The sequence below is a fragment of the Protopterus annectens genome, chromosome 11.part0 (assembly GCF_019279795.1).
Source record: "Protopterus annectens isolate FY-2018-M chromosome 11.part0, PAN1.0, whole genome shotgun sequence".
Lineage (NCBI taxonomy): Eukaryota > Metazoa > Chordata > Ceratodontiformes > Protopteridae > Protopterus > Protopterus annectens.
In genome coordinates, this window is record NC_056745.1 from 140,917,467 (window position 1) to 140,936,344 (window position 18,878).

Consider the following 18,878-nt stretch of genomic DNA (forward strand, 5'->3'; position numbering starts at 1 on the left):
CTATCTGAAGAAGAGAAAAGAATGTTAAATCCTTGTCTGCTGTAGGGATCAAATTCTCCACCCCTCAAAGGACCTTCTCCAGGAACCAGAAGAGAGGAAAGAGAATTTGATCTTGTAAATCCCGGAGTTATGCATCTGATACTTTTGGAGAAAGAGTCACTCGAAGCAGAGGGGGAAACTTTTTTCTAATGGACATCTCCCTAGAGGCAGAAGTGACTTGCAAAACCAGGGCTTCAGAGGCTCTTTCTCGGAGAAGTCTTTCTAGCACTTCAGAATGGGGTGCCCAACTGTCACACTCTGGAGACAGCCAGGGGGTTGCTTATCCTTGCACCCAATGACCTGGACAGCCATTACTCAAGATAAATGGGTGCATAGGAGTATTAGAGGCTATTTCATTCCCTTCCATACTCTTCCTCTATGCGTGAAAAGAATTCCCAATGTTCCACCTCACAAAGGGAAGAAGCCACTTCAGAAATAAGGAAACTGTTAAGAAATTGATTCATCCAAGAGGTCCTTCCAGACCAGGGAGTATCTGGAATTTACTCAACATGGTAGTGGTTCAGTCCATTCTTCTCTTACTGAGAAAGAATAACTGGATGTGCTTGATAGATCATCAGGGTGCATACTGACCCATAAAAATGGGCAGATGCTCCAGGAAGTACCTTCAGTTCTGGCTGAGAGCTAGTCATTTCTAGTTCAGAGCTCTGCTCTTTGATCTTTCTACAGCCCCCCAAGGTGTTTACCAAGCATATGGCAGTAGTGGCAGCTATTTTATGGCTGCAAGTTTTCTGGATATTCCCTTATGTGGATGACTGACGCATCACCATTCCTATGAGGAATCTACTCATTTAAGCCAGAAACTCCATGCTCCATCTGTGTACTGATCTGGGGATTACAGTAAATATAATAAAACTCAAGACACAGCCAGTTGAATCATTAGTTTATTGGAGCACTTCTGGAACAGACAAGAGTTGCATTGCTTCACCAATAAGCACATGATGTGTTATCGCACCAGAAACCACCAGCAAAACTAATACTTCACCTTCTGGGCTCTCTGGCAGCTTCTATCACACTAGTCCCGCTAGCCATATTCTACATGCAAGTACTTCAGTGGACTCTGGCAGTTCAGTGGTTAATAAGGAAACTGCCCATGTCTGTAGTGTCAGTAATGAACATTTCTTGAACACACATACAGTGGTGGCTGGAATCTGTTCATGTTCTACAGGGATGTCCTTTTATTCTTTCTTCCCCGAAGCCACATTGACTATGAATGTTTCCCAACTGTGGTGGGGGGTGGGCATTATCTGGGAAAGACTGTCAAAAACACATGGCCAAAACAGAGTCTAGTCTTCACATTAATATATTGTAGATGAGAGCAGTTCTCCTAGTGTTGCAGGCTTTTCAGGACTCTGCCCCCTTGGGTGTGATTTGAATCCAGAAAGACAACATGGCAGTTGTTTGGTACATCAACCAACAAGGAGGAATTAGTTCTTATCCACTGTGCTGAGAGTGTGACAATGGGCAATGGCGAGATCTTCTTGCCTTTTTCTAATAGCAGTGCATATCCTGTGGAAGTCCAGAGTGGTCCCTCAATCTATTAGTAATGGAGTGGATCTTCAGCCATTGGGACCGACCTTGTTGCGACATCTTTGCCTGTCTCCACAACACCAAATGCAATAAGTTATGTGCTCTAATTCCACAAGAGGGGGGAGTCACCTAGGGATGCTGTAATGCACCCTTGGTCAATGGGACTGCTTTATGCCTTTCCTGTTACTCTCTTTTACGGCTTTAATCAATTCATTGTTTAAATTCTTTAAGGAGTGCACACACTAATATTTACACATTATATTTTTGTACCATACCCGTCTTTCATTCTCTGACTTTCTACTTTTATTTTCCGTAATACAATTTTCTCCTGATATGTTTTACATTCTTCATTAATACTCTTTTTCCTCTTTTAAAACTTTTTAACAAGTTCCATTCCTTTTCATATTTCTGATGCATTATTTTGGTTAATAATTTGTCTTGCTTTTCTTTCAGCCACTTAGGTGCGATGACACTGCATATACAACAGGATTTATCAATTCCAAGCCTTCTCCTTCTTTACTATTATACAAGTCCTCTTTTAACAGGGTTTAATTTAGAGCCCCATATAAAGACAAATATTATGTTAATTATCTTTTTCTTGAAACTATAAGTTAAATTAAATATCCCAGCCATATAGACCAATTTTCCTAATAAGAGTTTATTAAATATATTTTCTACTTGAAAGATCATATGAAAGCTTTCCAACATCTGCAAATATTTTTCATTTTATCTAATATTTTCTCCCACTGTAACTGTATAATATCCCGAGTACAAAATCTTAAACCTGGTAACCTTATCTATCTTAAATTCAATACTTCTTATTACACAGTTACATCCCAATTCTTTACTCTTTTTCCTCTTAAAATTAAGGCCTACAGTCTTCTTTCAAATAAACTAATAATGCTTCTGTACTTTTTATATCCGTAGTACATTACACACTATCTTCAGCATAAGCGAACATAATCGGAATGTCTACATCATCCTTCTTAGATTGTCTTGCTGTTTTCATGTTGTAATTTACATTGCTTTATATTAAATTTATTACTAATGTGCAAAACAAAAACTACTCAAGGGACAAGCCTGTCTAATCCCTTTCTTTATATGTATTTCTTTACTAAACCACCTGTTCACCAGAACTTTTATTTTATTGTGATTACATGCAGAAATACAAACCTCCTTTATTTTGCTACTAATATTTTACACTGTTTTCTCATAAAATATTATGGTGAATAGTATCAAGGACTTTATTGAAATCTCTAATCATTATTTTAATGTCTTCTTTTTTCAGTTAATGTCTCATATTTATTTCCCATTCCAAATAACATTTCCTTACATTTGCTTTTAAAAGCAATCTACTGTTCTGACCAATTTTGATAAAATTCTCATTTTTATATGATCGTTCCATAATTTATTGCATTCTTTCCCTTTTCACTCCATTATACTTTTCTTATTCCCTTGTACTCCAAACCAGTCTGATTATCTGAAAAATGTGTACTATAACTGCTCCTAATAACGATATGCCTAATGAAAGTATGAAATAAACTATTTCCGTCTTATACTTTCCTCTACTAGACGTCCATTGCTTTATATTCCAAAACTTTAATTGACTACATTTTATAATGCCCAACACTTCTTGCATCTTTATATTTTTGTCTTTCTTCTTAAATTATGATTAGTCTCCTACTGTTACTATTTCAGTATTAACTGTTACATAATCATTTTGTTAAACATGTTCTCTCTCTTTCTCTGATTGGTACATATGCATATAATGCCAATATTCTATACACCTGATTTTGCCATCTTATGTCCAAAATAGTTATTCTACACAGTACTAATAACATAACTTCCAAAAATTTTAATTGATTTTTTTTTACATAACATAGCTGTTCTTGAACATGTATCTTTACCCAAATTGTCCCAGTGTGAAAACAGAAACTCAACAGAGAAGGCCAGTAGACTTTTTTGCTTAGCAAATACCTCAAGGATTTTCATTTGTACTGTATTCCTTGCCTAGGTGCTGACCACAACGTGCCTTGCTGTCGGTTTTGTTCTAAATTTAACCAACGCACTGTTAAGCGTCTGTATATTTTTGCTTCTAAATATTTTGGTTCAAGATTTAACTACCCTGAAATGTCGTCGGTTAGCGATCCGACTACCGGAGTTCACAAAAAGCGCAAGGAAGAAGACACAGAGACAGACCGTCGAGGTCCAAAACCAACGACGAAGCTTCTCCTAAGCCAGTTGCCGGTACTCAGTGAGGTGTTTTCGCAGCCCCTGATACCCACTACTTTTGAGTCGCAGGCCTCTACCGAGACCCATTCGGAGTCCGGTATGCCGTGAGATTCGGAAAGTATTGAACCCGCGGATGTCTCTCCCTCGGATGGGTCTGGAGCCGCTGAGCAGGCACCTGTTTCTGAGGGTGTTTTCAGGCCTCAACTTTTTATATTAAACCGATGCCATCAACAAAAACAAGGTCAAAAACAACTTTTATGTCTAAAAAACTGACGCATGAGCCACGTGCTAATGGCTGAGGATTTAATTACCTTGATCAGGGGTTCCCAACCCCCCCTGCTAAGAGGCCTAGGCAAGGCACTGATTATGAATCTTCAGATCAGGTTTCCATTTCTTCTGATTCCTCTTCTGATCAGGAATTTTCTGTTCCACCTTATGAGGATTCTGATGCAGAGGAATCCATTCCATCTGCATCTCCTCCTGAGGATTACTCTTTTGGAGAGACTTTGCATACTTTAAGGGAACATTTTCACTGGGAGAGTCAGGACTTCTCTGAATCAAAAAAGAGGCTTAGGGGATTTCTTTCTTCTTCCTCAGCAAAGGCCTTTGGCAATACCTCCTGCATTAGACATTGTGGATGATGTGTTCTCAGAATCAAGCATGGCTCCTGATTCCTTGCCTCCGGCTCCTAGTAAGCCAGACAGATATTACAGGGTTCCTGACTCCCACAAATTTCTTTTCAAAAATCCTGCTGCTGATCCTGAGACTATTTATCAGGGTCCCAAGGGTGTTAAGGCTTCTACAGCCAAAAATCCTACCCCTTCTGATAGAGATTCCAGGGCGCTGGATAGATGGGATAAGAAGGTTTATATGTCTGCAACCTTGGCAATCAGGACTTTAAACTGCCAGTTCCATATGCTTAAATATCAGCAGCATGTTATGGGCTTACTGAAACAGAAAATGATGTTGATTTCTGATTGTGTGGAAAATAGAGTTACAGGACTTATTGCATGCAGCAGAACAGGTTGGAAAGCATACTTTGCAATGTGGTTTTGATTCCTTGGAGGCCTCTTGTAGGGCCGCAGTTACTGAATCTGTGATAAGAAGGCATGCCTGGCTCAAGGAGCAAAATCTGCCTGATCGTGTTAAAGCTAAGTTGTTGGATGCCCCTTTGCAGCATGATACTCTGGTAATAAGGCAGAAGAGGTTTTAAAGAAAATGGAAGACCAAGCTAAATTTATACAAACGGTAAAAGATTTTTTGCAAGTGCAGCCACCCAGGTTCAGTAGGCACTGGCCTACTAAAAACTGGCCCTTTCCTGTGTCCAACAGAGCCACTCAGGGCAAACCCAGGCACTCAAAAGGCTCCAGATATCAATCACAGGGATCTTACAGGTCAAAGCAATGGGGTGCCTCTACCTCCAAATCTGGAGGTAACAAAGCACAACCCTACAGTAAGCAGCTTCACCATCTCCAAGCACTTATCTTTTGGCAGCCCCCTTGGGAGGAAAACTAGCACTTCATGCTCAAAATTGGCAGTTAATTACCCAGGACAAATGGGTATTAAACATAGTATCCCAGGGGTACAGATTTCATTTTCATACTTTGCCAATTCCAAATGGATGGCCGGATCTGCCACAAAACCAGTGGTCAGAGGCCCAGAAACAAGTCATGTCCCTCATGGATATGAGGGCTATTCAACCGGTGCCAGAAAAGGAAAAAGGACAAGGTTTTATTCAGCACTTTTCCTGGTACCCAGAAAAGACAATTCATGGCATCCAATACTGGACTTATCGATTCTGAACACGTTCCTGGACATTCCAAAATTCAAAATGCTGACTTTACAACAGCTACTGCCTATGCTAGGCAAGAATGCTTGGTTAGTAACTCTAGACTTAAGAGGCATACCTGCATATCCCAGTAAGGGAATCTTGCAGAAGATACCTCCGCTTCAAAGCAGGCTTTTTGCATTACCAAGTTTCTGCATTGCCCTTTGGCTTATCTACTGCACCCAGGGTCTTTACAAAGTGCCTGGCACCAGTAATTGCATTCTGCAGACAAAGAAACATTCAAATTTATCCTTATCTGGACAATTGTCTCATTCAGGAAGGGGATAAGGACACTCTTCAACATCTGGCATTTGTAAAAAGGCTTCTAGCATGCCTAGGGTACACCGTAAATGAAAAGAAATCACAACTGGTACCCTCTCAAATAATTACATTCCTGGGTGCAAGCTTGACTACAACTGCCCAGATGGCTTACATCAAACAATTGCAATTGACAACATACTTCAAACAAATTGCAACAAAAACCCAGTTATCTGCAAGACAAATTCTGCAGGCGTTGGGGTTCATGGCATCCTGCATTCTACTAATTCCATATGCGAGACTGCATATGAAGAAACTTCTGTGGTACCTAAAAAGTTTATGGAGTCAACAGTGTCACTGCCTGGAAACAATGACCCCTCTCATTCCCTGCCTACAGCAGGAGTTTCTTTGGTGGGCAGAGACATGTCACCAAAACAAGAGACTGTCATTCACTCTACCCCCTGCCACCCAAACCCTAACTACAGATGCATCAGACTATGCTTGGGGGGGCCCACCTGGCAGGGAGATGCATTCAGGGCAAATGGAACCCAAACCAAATGCATCTGCATATCAACCAGAAAGAAATGCTAGCTGTTCAGAATGCTCTGACAGCCTTCAAGGACTTGCTTCATCCGGACAACTACAGATAAAGATGGACAACACCACAGTCATGTGGTACATAAACAAGCAGGGGGGGGGTACCCATTCCTACCCCCTTTGCAGACTAGCCATGGCCTTGTGGAACACAGCCTTGACTTACCAAATACATCTTCAAGCTCAATTCCTGCCAGGAAAGCAAAATACTCTGGCAGATGACTTAAGCAGAAATCTTATGGACCCGCACGAATGGAAACTGGATCCACAAATCTTCAACATGTTAACACAGAAATGGGGAAGCCCAGACATAGATCTATTTGCCTCTCCCCAAAACTATCAGTTGGACAAATTCTGCACGAGAACTCATCACAAAAAAGCATGGAAGGTGGATGCTCTATCCTTCAGCTGGAAAAACCCATCAGTCTATGCCTTTCCCCCTCTGCCTCTACTCTCCAAGGTCTTACTAAAAGTCAGACAGGAAAAAACAAAAATGATTTTAATTGCTCCAGACTGGCCTCGCCAACACTGGTATCCGCTTCTAAGGAATATATGTCACACCTTCCTCCTTGGTACTTGCCTCAGACACCTCACCTACCGTCTCAGCAGAACTATCAAATTCTGCACATTCAGCTCCAAACTCTGAATCTTGCAGCATGGCTAATCAACTAATTATTCAAACCACATCTCAGTAAACCTGTGATGGATGTCATTTTAATGCCAGAAGGCCTAGTACTAGAAAATCTTATGCTGATAAATGGAAGAGATTCTGTGCTTGGAACCAAGCACAGGGACTAGACACAGCAAAGCCCAATATTCCTCAGATTTTACAATACTTGAATGAGATGCTTGACAAGGGCCTATCTTTTTCTTCAATACAAATCCATGCCTCTGCCATCTCGGCTCATTACAACACAGAGCCTCCCCTGCTAAAACAGTACCTCAGAGGGGCCAAAAATTTAAGGCCTCCGATGAGAGCACCAACTCCCGCATGGGACCTCAATTTTGTGCTGGAAAAACTCACCCTACCTCCTTTTGAACCAGCAGCTACTCCGGATATAAAATGTCTTTCTTGGAAGACAGCTTTTCTTTTGGCAGTCACTTCAGCTATAAGGGTTTCAGAACTACAGGCTCTCATGGCAGTGGAGCCTTTCATTATATTTTACCCGGACAGGGTGGCCCTCAGGACCAATCCTTCCTTTATGCCTAAGGTGGTATCCACTGTGGCTCTTGACCAGACCATTCACCTGCCAACTTTTTTCCCAAATCCACAGAACAAGGGGGAGTGAATTCTGCATTCATTGGATGTACACAGACAACTAAGATTCTACTTAAACAGGACAAAATCTCTAAAAAAAAGTCTGAGCAACTACTGGTAGCATTTGCTGCAGGATCAAAGGGGAAGGCTATATCAAAGCAGACTATTTCTAAATGGATAAGCCACTGCATTCGTTTCTGCTATTTGCACCATGGTAAACCTGTGCCCAAGGGGATCAGGTCCCATTCCACCAGGGCTGCCTCTACTTCAGCAGCTTTTCTCAGAGGGGTCCCAACCAAAGACATTCTAGAAGTTGCTACTTGGAGCTCAGTTCATACGTTCACAAAGCATTACCATTTACCTTCTCTAAATCCAGGGCAGGCTTTGCCACTGCAGTCTTGCAGGGCCTTATAGTTGCTCCTAATGCTGTTTAGTTCCATCCTTCCATCCGTAGCTTTGGGATTCTACCCAAATGTAATGACTGCAACAGTGAAACATGAAGAACATAGTACAGTTGTGTACACTTACCATAAATGTAGATGTTCAACTGTATTCACTGTTGCAGTCCGGGTTACCCACCCGCCATCCCCCATTTTATACCTTTTCTTTCCTTCACTATACTCAAAAGCCTTTGTGGTGTATTTGCTTTTAGTTGAAGGTAAATTTTATGTTTCTAAGGTGCATTTATATATGTACTGTTTATTTATATATCTTTGCTCCCCATTTGGGGGGCACCTGACATCTGGGGCAAGAAAAACTGATTAAAATGGTGCCGGCTGCATGTTTTATACCCCTTGGACGACCTGACCTCATGGAAGAGGAGACAGCAACTGATGCAGGACCCAAGACTTTGTTATTCAGGCCGACTGAGGGCAACCTGCCAGCAGATTACCCAAATGTAATGACTGCAGCAGTGAATGCACTCGAACATCTACATTTATGGTAAGTGTACATAACTGTACTTTAAGGCTGTAATTAGTAAAAACCCTGATGTCTGCCTAAATGCTGGCCATTCTCATTTGGCCCTTAACTGTGTTGACGGTGTTGAATGGACTGGCTGGCAGACAATGTGGGGAAAAATGCCCCCCCCCCACAAAAAAAAAAAAACACGCAACTACTGCTCAAGTCTTTTTCTGAGCCAGCAAAGCAAGTAAGTGGTGGTTTTATTGCATAACCATTAAGTTTGCTTCATTTGCTCAGGTTATAGATGTCTTAATAGTTGTAATACATGCTTTTTTCCCCTGTAAGAGAGTGCATAAGTATAAAAGCTGCAACTAGCCATGCTTACACAGGGTAATGGTTTTCTGTTTGTTGTCTCCTTTTAGAGCGTTTTCACTGGACTGTTTTGATGACTATCAGAAGCACTTCACTGTCATGAACTACGCAGAAGAAGCACCCCTAAAGCAGGTATGTCAGGGTTAAACATTTCTGCGAAATTCAGCATCTGTATGCGTTCATTGAATAAAGCTATAAGGAGGAAGAGCCAGCACTAAAAATATACGAAGACACAAGAAGATGTGAACAGAGCTTGCGTAAGATTGCCTAGTTTTATACTTACAGTTTTCCTGGTTGCACAGATAGTTGCTGCCATGTGTATGCTTATTGCATATGCATGGGTAGTTCTGCCTTCTCTTTGGAGGGCTCACTGGTTCTAGGATACTTCATCAAAAGCAATTACATCAAAAGCAGCATAAAAAAATCCATAGTCAAAAATCAGTGAAATCAGAAATCATTCAGTTGGAATAAGATATCCATTGAAAATCTACAAAATACACCCAAAGTACGCAGTTGCTCATAGGCTGCCACATCCCCACATGCCACCTAACCTTAAACCTAGCCATAGGCCATAAATGTAATTCTGTCTTAGACCCCAATGTTAATCCTGAAGTCATTGACTTTTACACGTAGGACAAAAAGAGGACTAAAAGTGGCATTTCTTTCAGTTTGATATTTGATTTGACCAAGCCATATTTTATCCATGTTACAAATAACCTTTGTTACATTATAACAAGTTGTATTCAGCCAAAAGTCTTGATGATGATGATGTTAGTTTGTGTGTGCATCAGGCCCTTCACTTGGCTTCCACAGAAAGATAAGCATCATTTTTAAGAACCTCTTCTTTGTCAGTCATAGAACTGTGTGAAACTTTGGCTGTATTTGTAATATTGTTTAAATTTAGTATTTTGTATAGACTGATATGACGTCCTTGAAATATCTTGCACCAAGTGTACTTGTGGGACACAGATTTTGTCTAACATTAGCATTCTATTTTATTTATTTATTGTTACCTGGGGAGAACCACCAGGTGCCCAACTGTGATCACTGTTTTCTCTAATAACAAGACATTTCTTCAGTGTGCCCAGAATTTACTGGATTTTAATAGACTTATTATTATTAACAGGACAACCACCAGTCCAGATGGAGAGCGCTGTATCACTGCTCAAAAACAAAAGATAGCTCCAAGGAATGAGTGAACTAGACAAACTCTTCCCCAAAATAAAATTAACAGTAAATGAACCAGGGGGCACCCCCACCACTCATGCCAAGGCCTGAGGATGTCTAATCTGGTGAGGCATTGCCTTGTCTGCCCTAGATTGCCCAGCCTGTTTCAACTGAGTCCCCAGTTGTCCTGATCTCTTTTGAGATGGGCAGAGATGTTATGCCATATGATTGCCTCGGCCCTTAGCAAGTTTCATGAAAGCCAGTCCAGATTGTAGTTTTCAGATGCCTGTGATAGATGTCTTTCATGAATTCCTGTTATGTCATTGAAAGGATTCTTCCAGTAAGGTATCACAACTGTTCTAGTAAGAGAAGCTCCTGAAGACCCGGTTTATCTTTGTTTGTGGGCATGCCGTCTTGAGGAAGAGCATCCATCTACCTTCGTTTGGGGCTGACAGCCAAGGTTTGGACACCTGCTCTGCCAATACCTGTGTCCAGCCCGTGCCACGTTAACTGCTGAAAGTTTATGCAGGACAATGTAGCCATGTGGCTGTACAAATTTTGCCCACAGACAGCTGTGTTTTCCATGTCGGGAGTATCTCCTTCAGTAGAGCAAGAGAGAGAATCCCCTTCCCCAAATTCTTTGAACACTGACCTGAATGAGGAGGATCCTGCTTTATTCAGGAAGATCTTATCCCCTTTGGGCTATAGCATTGATAATAAGGAAACCATATTATTGGCACCCTCCAACCTCACAATGATGTGTCTTTTGGAGGAATGTGTAATCTTATGAGAAAGCATTTTTAGTGGGGTTCAGAAGAGATGTTGAACTCGCATAAGAGTTACTTGGATCTCTTGAGCTTGGACCACAACCAGTGGTTGCCCCCCCCCCCCCCCCCCCAATAGTGTTACAGGCTTTCGAAGATACTTTGGAAATGGTATCCTTTGAAACCCTTCTGGGATGCACACCACATGCAAATTCCTGCTTATGAAAAAAAAAAAACAGTAGCTGATCTGGCAGTATCCTTTTGTGGGAGCTGCTAATGGCTTCAGAATGACTCCTGGACGAGTCACACTTTAAAATGATAAGGAGAACAGAGATTTGACAATTTGTGAGGTAAAAAAGGTCTGTACCTCTTCTACTCTAGACATCAGGACTGTTAACTGCCAAATCCACATTAAGTGTTTTGGCAAATAATGCATACGGGCGTACTGTGCGTTTAAGCACTACAATACAGTCCCCCCATCTTTCCTTATATATTGGGCTGCTTTTTAATAAAAGGTTTTACAAAAGTTTTAAGCCACAGCCTAAAGAAATCCACTGTATCTAAAAAAGAAAGATTTCTTTCTCTAGCAAGACTCGTTTAAAGGTGTTTCTTTAGTGGATTCTGGGGACAAAACCTCCAGGATCACTTTTCAGATTCAGGTTCATTGAGATATAATAACCATAACCACTTAAAGATGAATTAAAATAGAGTACAAAGGTAATAATGCAATAACTGCGATATAGTGGCAACGTGCATTTCCTTTTTATATGTAACATTTCCTTTTTATATGTACTGCTTTGACTAGGTTAGTTCCATTAGGTCAGCACCCTCTTGTCACGGGAGACTTGAGGTGATAACTTTTTATATGTACTGCTTTGACTAGGTTAGTTCCATTAGGTCAGCACCCTCTTGTCATGGAGACTTGAACGTACATTTCCTTTTTATATGTACTGCTTTGACTAGGTTAGTTCCATTAGGTCAGCACCCTCTTGTCATGGAGACTTGAGGTGATGATTTAGACAGGACACCAGGGAACTTTTCTCACTCCTTTTGATAAATGCTGTGGAATCTTGTGTGTCCTCCTGAGCTTCCACCAGCTGAGGCAGATGGGGCCTGCATTTAACATCTCATCCGATGGACAGCAACTCCACCCCCACCCCACCCCCCACGCACTATAGTTGTCAGTGTGGCCAAGTACCTGATATGTGAATAGAACCCACATCATTATGCAACGAAACACAGTGTGCTACCTGTTGACTGCAAGCAAACATGTTAGTTTTTCATCCCCCCTTCAAGGAAAATACTGAAAGACAAAAATGCAGTAACATGAACTACTTAGTACTCTTCATCTGGTCTGCTAAAGTAACACCAGTACAAATAATTTATATCTGAATGTTTTGGTGTGTAGCACCATACCTTCTGAACTTATTTGGTCAAGTATTCTGGGCAAAGCCAAAAATAAAGTGGGAGGAATAAAAATTGGGAACCATGTTTAATACTCTAATTCACTTAAGTTAATAGAACAAGTTTTGCATCAATATGCATTTTTTAAGCAGTACAAAATATAAAACTGTCCAACTTTAACAAGTGATTTATCAGAAAATCAAAAATATTTTGAGGCACAAGACAAATATGTGAAGTGAAGTCAGGGACACTTGGCAAAAATAGGGACAGTTGTATGGTATTGGTAGTACTCAAAAGGCAAAAGTCTGGTCACAATAATCCATTCCAGGATTTATTCTTTGGATGTTCAGGATTTTAAAATGACGCAGTTATGATTTTCTGAATGCTACTACAACTGTCTATGAACAAGTCCCAACAGAAGACTTTAAGGATTGATAGTTTTAATGACTACAATAATTAAAACTGCATATCATTAAATTCGTAAACCAAGGCTGCTTTATTTCCATACACAGTATGTGGCTTGACATTACCTTAACATCAACAAGCAAAAATAAAGAAACTGCAGCCATAGTCAATTTTCTGTCTTCAAAATATGGAGCACTGTACTGCCTCTCATAAGATGGAACAAAATGGACAAAATGTGGAACATTTTACAAACGCCTAGGGAGGGAGCACAGGGTGTGGTTAAATGTTATTTTACACTTGTTTTACCACATATCCAGTTCTTTAAGACCCTGGAGAAGCAACAAACTCCAAAGCGAAGCAACCCCCCCCCCAAAAAAAAAATCCAGTCAGCATTAATACAGTTGAGTAGGCTTACAACATCAAGAATAATATACCATACCAGAACACCAACAAGCAAAAGCATTAGAGAAACTACCACCATAGTCAACCTTCCGTCTTTAAAGTGCATAATACAATATGGAACAGGTGGGTAAAACATAACATATTTACAGTACTAACAACTAGAAAGAAAGCTCCCACCGTAGTTAGTTTTTTAATGCCCCAAATCTCTCTCTGCTTCTTGGAACGGTCACTTGGTTACAAAATAATTTTTTTTTAACACCATGTGGAAAACAAAAAGTAATATATCAGTTGGTTGAAAAATATTGATCTGATGTCAGTCTTCACATAGTCCTTGACAGTGGGTTTGGTTCCGAACCTCGCAACCCACTGTTATTCCAGCTCATGCCTTTCAAAAACTCTCGAGCTCAGCTCTACCCATAATGCTGCTCACCAAATTACCCCAGATCTCTCTACTTAGCTCTCAAGTGACAGCATTTTAAAACTGTACATTTATATTTTCTTGTTCTCAATGCAGTTTCTTTCTCTACCTGCTTTAAACTTTGTGCCCTCTCCTCCCTTTCTCGTTTGGTGCTTGTGCGAGTGTTTATCTTTTGCTAGCCCTGTCGTGCCATTGTTGGTACTCTTTCCTTATCTTAACTGGTAATTTTTTTGTACCACTGTTGGTACTTTCTTGACTTCTTGTCCTTCTTCCAAAAAAAAAAATCTATATAATAATATTTATATAAATAGTAGTAGTAATTTCCATTTCCTGTGTCTGTGCATGTGTGTTTCTCTAACTGCAGATAAGCCTGTTAAAGGCACCTTGGGCTTTAAGAGGTGTTGCAAATGTGACAGGAAAATGCCCAACTGTGATGGGCATAACTTGTGTGTTTATTGTCTGGGGCTGTTCACTTGTAGGAAGACTGTGCCAAATGCCATAACATCAATCATAGGGCACTAGTTGACTGCAAGAATAAGTTCATCTTGAAAGGCCTTTTGAAGTCAGGATTTGAAGAGTCCTTATTGGGATCCAAGACCGAGGCTAGCTCAACTTCTTCCTCTTTTTCTTCCAGCAGAATGAAGACACAGAAGAAGAGAGCTCACTCTGTTCTGACTGCTTCTCCGGAACTGCCACTTAAAGTTCCGAAATCTCTTACGGTTCTGAAAGTCTCCTCTGAACCATTAGGTCAATCATTCCAATTTTCGATGCCATTGGTGCCTGTTCCGCACCGACTTCCTTGATACTGACAACAACTTTGGACTCCTCTGCACTGAAATCACAGGAACCAAAGGAATTCTCCTCCCAGCAATTGCCACAAATTAGATATTTTCCTTCAGTGGATCCCTTTGCAGACCCCCCCCCCCCCAAGTCCTTTCTTAGAGAGGCATCCGCCAAGATCTCTATCCATTGCTTCTACCTGATCCACCAGAAGTTTAATCGAATCGGATATTATGAGGATGGTGGACCAGCTCCTGGTGGCGAGGGGATTGTCATCGACTATGGTTCCTAACACCTTTGTTGCTGGAACCTTGGTCACTTCCACCCTGTTCTTCTTCCTCGTCTGACTCCTTATGAGTCTTTGGAGCCCCTGGTGTCGACTGTTCTGGCCTCAACTGTTTCAGTGCCAGTTAAAGCTCCTTCTTCGGCACTGATTACCACCCTGAGTGCTTCGGGGTTCTTGGAGCCATAGCTTCATTGCAGGTCCTGGGGGGGATTGTTTTGTCTTCTGCTTTTTCAGAGCTGTCCATGCCCCTCAGTACTTCAGCTTGGTCCTGGCTTCGACCTGTGAGGAGGAGGCTTCCTCAGAGCGGGATGGGATCACAATTCCAGAGGAGTCTATTTCAGTTCAGAACTCCCATCCCTCTATGGGGGGGGGGGGTCCTGCCTTCCAGGCCATGGAGATGGCCTTGTCCATTGCAGGCAGTCACTCGTTGCCTACCCAGTCAACCAGACAGCTGGTCTTTCCCCTCAACTGGAGCTTCCTCCAGCCTCTTCCCTGGGACAGAGGGCACAGAAGTCTCAAGATCCAACCACTGTGGTTATGCCCTCCTTGGAACCCTCTCCAGAGCATTCCACAGAAGAGGTTCCTGCGAAGAGAAAGTGCAAGAGGAAGTACTTGGACTCCCCTGAAGAGTCATTCACAGAAGATAATGATTTTGATGAAGGAGAAGGTCCCCCCCCCCCCCCAAGTATTCCCCTCATGGTGTTTCCTTCGGGGACATCCTAGAGATGCTGAAACAAAGGGGTGGCTGGACTTCCCGCCATCCTTCCTTAGAGCAATCAGTATATCTTGAGGATTTTCATGCCCAACCCTCCACTTCTTGGATTTCTCTGCCTGCTGATGATGTCATCAAACTGATCGTTCAGCTGGTATTGAAGTTGCCTGATTCTACCCTAAGAGACCAGACCACCTGTTGTCATCCCCTAAGGATCAACAGCACTGGGCCAAGGGAATTCCAGTAGACATCGTGGTGGTAGTGGCAGAGCCACTAACAAGGAACTTGCCAAAGAAAGTTCCTCTATTCATCCTCCTAATAAGGAATCTAGGACTATAGATAGATTTGGGAAGCGCATATATGCTTCATCGACCTTTGCCCTTAGGTCCTTGAATTACATGGCACATTTTACCAGGTTGCAGAGTGATCTGATTAAAGAACTGTCAGATACTGTGTCAGGAGCAGTAACTGAAGGAGTTCAAGACAAAGTGGCTTCTCAGCTCGCCACCCTTGAATCGATCTCCAACCCGTATGAGGCTAATTGTGTATACTACTGAAGGGACAGTGAGAGCTGTGGGTTCAGGCATAGCCAGCAGGAGACACACCTAGATGTGCTTATGTGAGTTCATGGAACCATTTAAGTCTTCTTTCATCAATCCTGCATTTGACAGAAAATCCCTATTTGATCCAAAAGTGAAAGGGAGACAAGCGAGATGTGAGAAAGATGGAAAGACTCTCTGCCATAGGGATACACTTTTCCACTCCCAGTGGCCTTATTCCAGGAACCAGCAGAGTGGGAGGCTATGGATCAAAAAGTCCAAAGGGCCTTTCCAACACTCGCATGGCAATGACTTCTCCCGGGCAGAGGGGGAAGTAATAATGGAAGACACCGAGGAAAAGGCAAAGGTGGCCCACAGAGTCAGGGTACCAGGGATACTTTGTCTGGGAACTCCTATCAGCGTTCCTGAAAGGAAGCCTGATTGCCGTGCTCTGGAGGCAGTCGGGGGCTGGTTATCCCTGCACCAAACACTTGGCTAAGAATAACTACCTTTGGGTGCAGAGGATTATAACCACAGGATACAATGTTCCCTTTTTAGCACAACCAAAGGCTACGACCAAAATCCCGGATGTTCCACCCAATCACAGGGAAGCAACAGTCTTAGAAATTCAAAAACTGCTCGACAGTAGAGTCATCCAAACAGTCCCAGCAGACCAGATAGGATCCGGAATTTACTCAAAGTTCTTTTTAGTGCCAAAGAAGACAAAGGGACTGGAGCCCAATCATGGATTTCAGCAGGCTGAACAAATCAGTTTGGCAGACCAAATTTTGGATGGTCACAGTTCAGTCTATTCTTCCATTTCTGGGAAAAGATGATTGGATGTGCTCTATACATCATCAGGATGTATCTTATGTAAAGATGGACAAATGGTCTAGAAGATTTCTGCACTTCCGGCTTGGAGCCAATCATATCAGTTCAGAGTACTGCCCTTTGGTCTCATCACAGTCTTCAGGGTGTTCACCAAATGCATGGCAGTGGTTGCAGCTCATGTCAGACTGCAAGGATTCCGGGTGTTTCCATCCCTAGATGACTGTCTCCTTACCAATCCCACCAGGCATCTTCTTGAGGAGGCTTGAGACTACACTTTCCAACTCTGCTCCCATTTAGGCATTACCGTATACTACGAAAAGGCCAAGTTGGAGTCTTAACAACTAGAGTACATCGGAGCAAGTCTATACACGATAACGACTGTCGGAGCTCTGCCAGTAGAAAGACTACAAAGAATAAAATCACAAGTCAGATTGTTCGCTGTAACAAAGTACCAGCAAGGCTCCTTCTTCATGCCCTAGGATTGATGGCAGCTTCTGTCACTCTAGTCCAATTAGCAAGATATCATATGCGAATCCTGCAGTGACTTGCATTTCAATGGTCCATGTTAGATCATCCAGTGTCATTTTTGATCATAATTACCAACCAGTGCAAGCAGGACCTGCAGTGGTGGCTTCACTCCAACGAAATCTTAATGGGCCGCCCCTTGTTCCCTCTCATCCCCAAGCCATAGTGACCATGGATGCATCCAATATGGAGTGGAAAGGGTATTAGCTGGAAAAGACAGTCTAAGGCACTTATCCCCAGCTGGAGGCCAATTTGCATATCATTGTTCTAGAGATGGGCAGTGCTGTTAGTGTTGCAGCTATTCCACCCAACCCTTCCCTTTGGAACGATTGGAATCCAGACAAACAACATGGCAGTAGTCTGGTACATCAACAAACAACGGGGAACCAGATCTTATCTCCTTTGTCGGGAAGCCCTCAGAGTTTGGTAATGAGCAACTGCATTCGACTGCTTCTCATTGCAGTGCACATTCCGGGGAGCTCCAATGTGATTGTGGACAGACTGAGCATAATATGTATTCTAATGCCTCATGAGTGGTGTCTCAACCCATCGGTGGCAGAAAGAATTGCTCGCCAATGGGGCCAGCCTTGCTATGATCTGTTTGCGTCCCTCTGAACAACAAGTGCAGCAGCTACTTCGCCCTGATCCTCCCTCCAGGGGAGTCCCCGAGCGATGCTCTCCTGCACGATTGGCCCCCTGGTCTACTCTATGCATTTCCCTCTATTCCCCTTGTATCCCAATTTCTAAAGAAAGCCATCTGATCTAAGAACAAGATAATCTTCATTGCCCCGTTCTGGCCTCGACAGATCTGTTTTCCCTTCCTTTGGCCTCACCTAATTCTTAAACCTTTGAGTCTGGATCCATCCCCAGACCCTACAATCCCATCCAGACTGATTGGTTCACCCCAATCTGCAGACCCTCAGGCTCACCGTGTGACTTCTGCAATTCCTATGATTGCCATGCAGTCTTCTGTTCGTTTACCAGCTGAAAGAATTGTTCTGGCTAGTCACAAACCCTCGACAAGAAAGTTGCATCTTGGCAAATGGTGCAAATTTTCTATGTGGATGTCTAATACTGACCCATATATGGCTCCAGTCAGCATAGGGTGACATACAAGAGTGGAGGAAGATGCACAGAGGTGGATTATATCTTATGTAGAAGGGCCAATCTGAAGGAGATTGGAGACTGTAAAGTGGTGGCGGGGGAAAGTGTTGTTAGGCAGCATAGGATGGTGGTTTGTAGGATGACATTGGTGATCAAGAAGAGGAGGATGAGTGTGAGGGCAGCACCAAAGATCAAATGGTGGAAATTGAAAAAGGGTAATTGTGAGGTGATGTTCAGGGAAGAGTTAAGACAGGCACTGGGTGGCAGTGAAGAGTTACCGAATAGCTGGGTAACTATAGCAGAGCTAGTAAGAGAGATGGCTGGAAAGGTGCTTGCTGTGGCATCTGGAAAGAGGAAGGAGGACAAGGAGACCTGGTGGTGGAATGAAGAAGTACAGGAGAGTATACAGAGGAAGAGGTTGGCGAAGAAGTGGGATTGTCAAAGAGATGAAGAAAGCAGACTAGTATAAGGAGATGAGGTGCATGGCAAAAAGAGAGGTGGCGAAGGCT

General features: G+C 42.4%; 1 protein-coding gene across 1 annotated transcript in view; it reads left to right on the forward strand.

Moving 5' to 3' along the window:
• The window catches only part of TTLL12 (tubulin tyrosine ligase like 12), a 636,007-nt gene that overhangs the window by 411,154 nt on the left and 205,975 nt on the right, over window positions 1-18,878 (forward strand). The window contains exon 10 of the mRNA XM_044087179.1: window positions 9,083-9,164. Coding sequence (XP_043943114.1) covers window positions 9,083-9,164 — 82 coding nt within the window. The remainder of the gene's footprint in view (window positions 1-9,082; window positions 9,165-18,878) is intronic.